The sequence below is a fragment of the Scardinius erythrophthalmus genome (genome assembly GCF_964197995.2).
Source record: "Scardinius erythrophthalmus genome assembly, chromosome: 12".
NCBI classification, from domain to species: Eukaryota; Metazoa; Chordata; class Actinopteri; order Cypriniformes; family Leuciscidae; genus Scardinius; species Scardinius erythrophthalmus.
The window spans coordinates 43,246,279-43,256,278 of NC_138232.1; the positions used below are offsets into that span (position 1 = coordinate 43,246,279).

The window sequence follows — 10,000 nt, forward strand, 5'->3', positions numbered from 1 at the left end:
ACTAGCAGTATTTAATCTGCATAATGAAGTATAAACTCAGTTTCAGTGTTACGGTGGCTTAAGACACAAGTTATACTTCTATATGGTGACATTTCTGAGTGAATGGCAATTAAACAGGAACATGTCGTTCGGGATTTGATTATTCCACTGGTTGGAGGAAGACGCGAACGCTGGATTAAAAATAAACATGCACGGATGAATCGTTCACAAGAAGAGCAGTGACCAGGGCCGGATTACCCAATGGGCACTGTGGGCACGTGCCCAGGGGCCCATGCGCACTTGGGGCCCAAGAAAAAAAAAAGAAAAAAAATTCTAAAGATTTTTTTTTTTTACGGAGCGTATTGTATAGTTGCGCAACTTGCGCTAAGTGTCTGTCTTTCTATCAAAAAGACTCACGTTACTGCTTTATATCTAGAGTCAGTGGCGTAGACTGTAGGGCGTTGGTATTTGACATTTTTGACGCGTTGGACCCGGGTTCGAATCTGCCTTTGGACGAACTTGATCTTCTTCTTTCTCACTTTTGATATGATATGGTTATTATTTATATGCAGCACACAACTATGCAGTTTTTTCAACCTCATAATGTTTATTTTAGGTTTCAGACATTTCAATACATATAAGCAAGCACCGAGAAAAACAATACATTTGGATTAAGCGTGAAAGGTTTAATATAGGCATGGCCGTAGCCAGCTATGACGTCACCGAGGTCCGGACTTCGGTCATTTTTTTATATTCAAAAATAAAATTTCAAGCTCTCTGAATGATTAATTAGCCGTTTAAACCGCGTCATATGTGTGTTTGCAATTCATGTCGCTGAGAGAAGGAACAGTGAACGGGGCTTGAGAGTTGAGAGCGCGTTGTAAGGGCGCGGGTGCAGCCTCTGTGTTGCCAGATCCACCTATTATACGTCTTTTTGGACTCGTTTTTCCCATTTATTGTGACACTTTAGGACGTTAATAAAGTGGGAAGTTGAATGTTAGGGCTAGTGATATATTAATTTTCTTTTCCAAAACACAAGCTTTGAACTTATTTCTCATTATTATTATTTTTTTGTTTTTTTAAATGTTTTTCGTGGCATTAATAAAAAAGAAGAAGCTTAGACAAACTGTAATTGCTGACAGGAAGTTACCAAATTCGGTAAGACAAACGCAGTGATCATGATTATCTGTAAGAAATGTACAACACTATCAAAAACAATAGCATAATACAGATCTGTATTATTATTCTAACGTTATTTGTAACTTGTTACGAAATAAAAAGTCTCTCACCTAAAAAAAAACGTACTTTTCTGACCCGTCAGTCTCGTTGCGCGTCCTCTTCAATTACACGCGCAGCGCGGCAGAGCGCTTTATGTCACTTTATTATAAATAAAGCGCAAAAGAAACTACAAGCATGATGCAACAACATCGTAGTTGATGTCAATTTGTAAGTCATGAAATTACCAAAAAGTGGCAATAAATTCCGCAACTTACTTCATGTTTGGAATGATTTACATGCAGGTTTATGTTCATTCAATTTTCATTCTATTCATCAGGATCAGTGGTCATGTTCATTAACAGCTCATGTTAGTATTGTGTATTTACCATGGTTACTGTTGTTTCCTTAACCCAAATATGCCACTTTATTTTCACTGTGTTTTTGCACTATATTTCTAAATGACTGTGGTCTACTCTAACTTATTTGTATTTACAAAAACTATTTTGGAACTGCTATTTAATAGCCTTATACTTTATTCATCTTCAGTAGGCCTATGTGTCATATTCTTATATACAGTATATATATATATATATATATATATATATATATATATATATATATATATATATCACTAATTGTTTGGCATACTAAAACACCAGTGATAATTTAATGTAGACTGAAACTCTATATCATAACTAAAAAATAAGTTTGAGCCCCCTTTAATGTCCAGGTACAAGTAAATGTTTTTTCTTTTTGCACAGTTCATGGGTTGAAGCCCGTTGAAGCTCTTAATTTTGAGCTCTCAAAGAGCACCAGATTGATGCATTTAACCTTAAAATGTACAAAATTTTCTTACGGGGGAGCATGCCCCCGAACCCCCCTAGAGGGACAGAGGTCCACCCATCATAGTTTTACAAAATCCTATGGGAAAGAACGATCATTTATGAACTTTACTCCAGCATAGTACAACAAAGTTCCTTTTAAGTCAGTAAACTAAAACTGTTAATGCAAAATTAAAATATCCTTGGACAAACTATACATTTGGCCTGCCTAAGGGGGGCCTACAAGACATTGTGCCCGGGGGCCTCCGAATTCTTAATCCGGCCCTGGCAGTGACATTCATTAAACGTTGATTTCATGCCAACTTGAGCTCTGGAGATGTTGAAGATGCTCCAGTTTCCTTCATCTTGAGCTGAAATCACAACAAACACACATGTGAAAGAAAAACCAGGAGGATTGTGGAACAACCTGAGCTGGACCTCGAGTCGCTCGGTTCGCGTAGAGAGTCGACTCCAGAAGATTCGATTCCTCGACTCTGAATATCCACGAGCCCTTGGCGTGCATCTGAGAAAACAGGTGATAATTCATGAATAAATGAGTTAATGCATCAGTCTTCTATAACACAAGTGCACATCAATGGAGGCTCAGACTGAGATCAGCACTGCTTTCTTCACACTCGCGCGGGTCTTCCGCACGTCAGTTTGCGCAGTGGACTAGTCATCACGGACACGCGCACAACACGCGAAGAAACTCAAATAGAGTTATTTCATTTAACTTTTCTCTACCTTTTGCGGGAACTCGCTTTTCTCAGTCAGTCACACGCGGATCCTCTCTGTATTTCCGCGCGCCGGAAGACACCAGCTGATCTGTGACGTAGCACCTACGCAACTTCCGTTAAAAGCACAGTTTACGACATGTTCGTAATTTATGCATTTCAGATTAATTACAATACGTTTGGTACTTTTTTTTTAATAACACTCGCTTGTATTAAAATATAGTTGTGATAAATAAAAAACAAAGCAGAAAATGAACGATAGCGCTGCCAGAGATGTTGTAATGATGGGGAATGTAGTCTTTCACCACGAAATCTTCTGAAACTGTAGGCCATTTGTTTCGGGACTGTCCTGTTGCTCAGTCTTTCTGCAGTAATGTTAATGCCTTGATTGTCCAAAATGTGTTCTGGGATTTTTCCTTATCTTACAGACATTATTTGGGGGTTTTATATTAATGACAAGAATCTAATCAAAGCAAGTTTTTGTATTAACCTCCTTTTATTTATTATTGGGAAGTTTTATATCCATAAATGTAAATATAAAAAAGTAAACCCCGCTTTGACATCTTCAAACAAGAATTGAATTTGTACTTAAATACTAAATAGAAAGCTATAAAAACATCTAGAATTTGTGCCATGTTTAAAATGATTTAATAATATGCTTTTATTAATTTTTGTGCCTCCCTTGTTTTTTTTTTCTTTCTTTTACATCTCTTAACAAATCATTTTCAATAGGTAAATTAGTCTTCTTTATATTCTTTTTATAGTTGACTATTGAACTATAACTTGTTTAATGTCTGAAAGTGTGTTTTTGTGTCTTAGTATGTTTGTTAAAATTTGCGAATTCAGAACGATTATGTTATAATTCGGGCTGACGGCTTCAGCATAAGTATATACCATCAATTAACATCATTGGAACTCACAATAGGACTGTATTAAATGGTTTATAAGTTATTGTTAAAAATCAATTTCCATATGGAGAAAATGAATGGAGTTTTTACTTCCGGGAACTCGATTTCCCGCGACTTCGCCTAAAACTGCGGTAATGTAAACTCCAAACATAGATAAATAGTGGCAAACTACGACTTACTGACGTCTGTCTTGCACTGACATTCGTTAAAAACAGTATTTTGTCTCTTCCCCAGTGAACCGAAGCATAACGCTTATTGTGTGTTGACTGCGGAGTCTCGCTTTACGGCGGCTCTGGCACTGCTTCTGTACGACAATCGCGGGCGCTTTACGGCAGAGACAGTGGCTGCGAGGTGAGCGAGATATGCTTATTTTCATCATTATTATATTACTTTCTTCGTTCTAATGACTTATAAACAGCTTTACAGTGATGAAGTGAACGTTTAAACGCATAACAGCTCTGCGTGAGCTCAGTGTTCACTGATGTTAGTGTGTTTCTCGAGCTCTTTTCCAGACTACATAAACAAACACAAAAGTAACCAAATAAAAGCGTCATAAAATGTTGTGATGCACTTTATGGTGATTTACAGACACAAACTGTTGTTGTATGGAAAAGAGATGCATGCACATCCATCAAGTGAAACCGAGGTTTTGAACTAAAGTCTGAAGTGTTGCTTTACCTGCACAGGTGAAGAGGTTTGATGCGAGGAGCGCTGAGCTTCTTCTGTCTGGTGAGTGTGTGTGTGTGTGTGTGTGTGTGTTAAAGGGATAGTTCACCCAAACATGAAAATTATCCCATCATTTACTCATAATAATCCATCCTATGTGTGTATGACTCTCATCTTTCAGCCGAACACAGCCCCAGTTATAGGAGGAATTGCCCTAAATATGGGACATTTTTTGCATTTCTGTGACATATTGCGATGTGTAGCCAAAACATTAAATCCACATCCAATACCATTTAAAAAAAAAAACCAGGATGTGTCCTAATCAAATTAAACAAGAAAATGCAGAAAACACATTCATAAAAGAAATGATAGGCATATTAGTGCAAGTCGCCTGAGTCGAGCTGCAGTTCCCTAGTGTGGGGCACCGAAAGGGCCAAAACCACAGATTCAAGTGGAATAGCAAAATCTTCTTAAGTTAGCAATTCTCCTGGTTAAGGGTGGATGAAACACGGATAATTGAACTTCATCAGACAAATAATACATTATGATAGTTTTGATGCATTGATTATCAAGACGTTAAACATCTATTTTCATAGGCCTGTGTTATGTTGTGTAGACAGATAAAGAGTTAAATGTAGTCAGAATTCCTGACTGTTCTCTAGTTCATCTTAACAAACACATACAACGGCAATAAGCATACCCTAGGCAAAATATACTAAAAAAGAAGCAAAATCTTGAACAAACCTTAAACATCTGCAGTAACAGCATTATAATATTGTATAACAACACTAAAACCCTGTAAATAACCATCTCTGACTGACTGAAGTACTGTCCCACTTTAGGCTGATCACACTGTCCCACTTTTCCAAACCACATTTCCTAAAGTGGGACTCTTAAAATTTTTTAATAAAAATATAGTCTATACATGCAAAGTGATACTATTTTTTGATGGACAAACATTTCATAAGCACATTAGGCCAAAACGTGGCAGGATTGTTTTGTTTAAAATTAATTTATATTCCTTAATTCAAAAAGTCAAAACTCTGTCACTGACATTTGGGTCGTCTGATGATAATACCCTCATATATGACTGGAAACTTGAGAGGTCATGTGATTTTGATTACATGACACCACAGCTTTGGCTAACCCATAGTTTCACTGGCCTACATATTACAGGCAAACCTAAATGTATTCAGACTCCTTCAACATTTCTCACATTATCACAGTTTATTCGCTATAGTTTAGAAAATGGTAATAAAATATGAGCAGAACTCAGAGTTATGAACTCAGTTGATATTTGACTGGTTTTGTCCGTCCTTCTGTTAGACTGTCTCACACATGAATTATGTTGAATATCTGTCAGCTGTTAAATTTAACTACACAATTAGATAATACCAGTTTAGCTCAACCAATCACCAAGCAATGCTTCATTGTGTTCAGTCTGTGTGTGAAAAGAGCATTAGCAATTAAAGAAAACACACTTCAGCAAAACATGATCAGCTCAAAGTGTCCCAATCATTTTTGGGCCCAAAGTTTTACTGGTAGTCACTGAATGAAGAATATATAAGAATGGGTATAATATGTCACAGTTTACTTTATTTTGCTCTCCTCACTTACAGAAATGAACTATAGTTAGGCTAAGTGATAAAAACAATTGCAAATGTTGTACAAAATAGGCCTACACACACTATACTTATCTTTGCACAAATAAAATGTACAACACTTAATGTCTTTACCAAATTATATGCATCTAATTAATTTAAATTACAGTGGAATGTTTTCCTGGACATCCCGAGATCTCGGAGCACATGAGTTCCCGAACATAATGCATGATGGGATACGCTTAGCGCAGTGTGTGTTTAGTGTGCATTAAGGGCACTGCACTTTTGGTGCGTTCAAGTCCTCCTGGGAAGTTTAACTTTAACTCTATTGTCCCCAGGGGGAAGTTCTTTTCCACAGCACTGCACTCGTTTAACACACAACATAACCAGTATAGCACAAAAGTTCGTACTTGCGAGTTGGGAAGTCGTGTTTACAACGGCGGACAAGTCGTCGGAGTAAGATGGCAGTGTACTTTCTCTTAATTAATTACAGAAAAATACAGCAAGGTTCTTAAACTCTAGTTCTAGAAAATTAAGAATAAATAAATGTGCTTTTGTCAGGTGGGCTTTGTTTTTTTATTTTTTATATTCATGTATGTAGCCGCCACTGCAGCATGTTATAGGCTATAATATAATAGCCTCATATTCTGTGATAAGCTTCGCTGTAAATAGAAAGGCTTGATAATATCACTGCTAAATCCTGTAAGTATTGTGTTATTCCGCCATGTTTCTCACTGACACGCCCACAGCTCGTAAAGATCGGGGCTTAAAGAAAATCCCACTTGTATCCCACTGTTCCCACTGTTCATTACGATCTTCACGAGATGTCTTGAACGCACCATTTGACATTTTTAAGACGTGGGACAGTCTTGCACACTTACTCCCTGTGTACACACACTCTCAAGAGGCCAAGACCGCAAGTGTGTGTATTCTGATGAGGCACATGTGTACCGGATGTGGGCCGGATCTGGGCCGACACTATGTTGCTGTCTGGGATCCCTTTAACGTTGTGTGTGTGTGTGTGGTTTGTTCAGTCGCTCCTGTCAGGTGTTTTGATGCTGCCGGTGCTGCGGTGGATCGGATCGCGCTCGTTCTCCATGGCAACAGAAACACACTCGTCTGGCACACACTCGGCGGCCTTCGTGACCTGCCCGAACGACACGGTGGCCAAAGAGCTGGCCAGGTACTGAGGAGCATGAGGTGCACACTGAGTCCCCGACACCCACTGAGTCCGACACCCACTGAGTCCGACGGCCACTGAGTCCCCGACACCCACTGAGTCCGACACCCACTGAGTCCGACGGCCACTGAGTCCGACGGCCACTGAGTCCGACGCGCACCGAGTCCCCGACACCCACTGAGTCCGACGGCCACCGAGTCCCCGACACCCACTGAGTCCGACGGCCACCGAGTCCCCGACACCCACTGAGTCCGACGCGCACCGAGTCCCCGACACCCACTGAGTCCGACGGCCACCGAGTCCCCGACACCCACTGAGTCCGACGGCCACCGAGTCCCCGACACCCACTGAGTCCGACGGCCACCGAGTCCCCGACACCCACTGAGTCCGACGGCCACCGAGTCCGACGGCCACCGAGTCCCCGACACCCACTGAGTCCCCGACACCCACTGAGTCCGACGGCCACCGAGTCCGACGGCCACCGAGTCCGACGGCCACCGAGTCCGACGGCCACCGAGTCCCCGACACCCACTGAGTCCCCGACACCCACTGAGTCCGACACCCACTGAGTCCGACGGCCACTGAGTCCCCGACACCCACTGAGTCCGACACCCACTGAGTCCGACGGCCACTGAGTCCGACGGCCACTGAGTCCGACGCGCACCGAGTCCCCGACACCCACTGAGTCCGACGGCCACCGAGTCCCCGACACCCACTGAGTCCGACGGCCACCGAGTCCCCGACACCCACTGAGTCCGACGCGCACCGAGTCCCCGACACCCACTGAGTCCGACGGCCACCGAGTCCCCGACACCCACTGAGTCCGACGGCCACCGAGTCCGACGGCCACCGAGTCCCCGACACCCACTGAGTCCGACGGCCACCGAGTCCCCGACACCCACTGAGTCCGACGGCCACCGAGTCCCCGACACGCACTGAGTCCGACGCGCACTGAGTCCGACGCGCACTGAGTCCGACGCGCACTGAGTCCGACGCGCACTGAGTCCGACGCGCACTGAGTCCGACGCGCACTGAGTCCGACGCGCACTGAGTCCGACGCGCACCGAGTCCGACGCGCACCGAGTCCGACGCGCACCGAGTCCGACGCGCACCGAGTCCGACGCGCACCGAGTCCGACGCGCACCGAGTCCGACGCGCACCGAGTCCGACGCGCACCGAGTCCGACGCACACCGAGTCCGACACAGACCGAGTCCGACACGCACCGAGTCCGACACGCACCGAGTCCGACACGCACCGAGTCCGACGCGCACCGAGTCCGACGCGCACCGAGTCCGACGCGCACCGAGTCCGACACACTGAGTCCGACACACTGAGTCCGACACACTGAGTCCGACACACTGAGTCCGACACACACTGAGTCCGACACACACTGGCCCTCATTTATCAACCTTGCGTAGAAATAGGCGTATATATTGGCGTAAGATTATGCTTACACTCTTCTCATCGCCTGATTTATGAAGCTGTGCGTACCTTTGAAATTCTGGTGTACGCAATACCTGCCCTTGATAAATGCCGCGGCTGAAATCGATCGTCATTAGAATAACACGCCCCTATATATTCAAGTCTCCGCTTCCCCCACGCCCTCATTTTACGCCATGGACACACGGAAGACGGCAAAGAAGAGAAACTTCTTTGAGAAAGAGAAAGCGAAACCAGGGAAGTGGAAAGAAACAAAATTGATTTCTAGATTTTTATTATTAATGATGCTTATTGTTATTTATAAGAATAATTTCGTTATTATTTTTATTATTATTTAAAATAAGAAGAATGGCATTTTTATTATTTTGTCAGTCTGAATTATTTTTTTGGTCATTGAAAGCCTTTCATTACTAAACCCAGTCCGTGCACACCTGCCGGGCCTAACCCTGGCCTAACCATCGTTTCAAAGAATAGTACAACGGCGAGCGTGTCGAGTATAAACGCCTCGTCCGTTTGGGGAGGTGCGCGCGCAGTCTGCGGAGACTCGCGCTGCGGGGCCAGGCGAAAGTATAAACAAGGCTTGAAACGTCAGGTAAAGCGCACAGGCTCGCAACTTAAGGAATACATATGTCTACAATTCAAATGCTTTGGTAAATTCACACAAATTAAACATTGAAGTTTATAATTACTGTGTTGTTGTTTTTTTACAGTGGGTCATAATATATTATGTTTTAGTTTGTCAGTGCGTTTTGTGGTGTTAGAAATTGTTTTTCTGCGCATTCCCGCACTCAAAACGTGCGTACACCACCTCCTGAGCTGGCGTAGGATTTGAGCGTGCCGTACGCTAACGTCCATATTGATAAATCTCAAAGTCACCGTGGTTTTGGGTGTACGCCAGGTGTACGCTGGAAATTTGGTGTAAGCACTTTTGATAAATGAGGGCCAACGCGCACCGAGCGCGCACCGAGTCCGACGCGCACCGACGCACACTGAGTCCGACACACTGAGTCCGACACACTGAGTCCGACACACTGAGTCCGACGCACTGAGTCCGACACACTGAGTCCGACACACTGAGTCCGACGCACTGAGTCCGACACACTGAGTCCGACGCACTGAGTCCGACACACACTGAGTCCGACACACCCCGAGTCCGACACACTGAGTCCGACGCACCCCGAGTCCGACACACCCCGAGTCCGACGACACGACGCGCACCGAGTCCGACGCGCACCGAGTCCGACGCGCACCGAGTCCGACGCGCACCGAGTCCGACGCGCACCGAGTCCGACGCGCACCGAGTCCGACGCGCACCGAGTCCGACGCGCACCGAGTCCGTCGCGCACCGAGTCCGACGCGCACCGAGTCCGACGCACATCGAGTCCGACGCACACCGAGTCCGACGCACATCGAGTCCGACGCACACCGAGTCCGACGCACCCCGAGTCCGAC

At 44.2% G+C, this 10,000-nt stretch overlaps 1 protein-coding gene across 1 annotated transcript in view; it reads left to right on the plus strand.

Moving 5' to 3' along the window:
- Positions 1-3,660: 3,660 nt before the first annotated feature.
- LOC308699781 (protein CutA homolog) overlaps positions 3,661-10,000 on the plus strand; it is a 12,295-nt gene continuing 5,955 nt past the window's right edge. The window contains exons 1-4 of the mRNA XM_081380778.1: positions 3,661-3,791; positions 3,895-4,011; positions 4,347-4,389; positions 6,962-7,110. Of these exons, the coding sequence (XP_081236904.1) occupies positions 4,360-4,389; positions 6,962-7,110 (179 nt within the window). The 5' untranslated portion in view covers positions 3,661-3,791; positions 3,895-4,011; positions 4,347-4,359. The remainder of the gene's footprint in view (positions 3,792-3,894; positions 4,012-4,346; positions 4,390-6,961; positions 7,111-10,000) is intronic.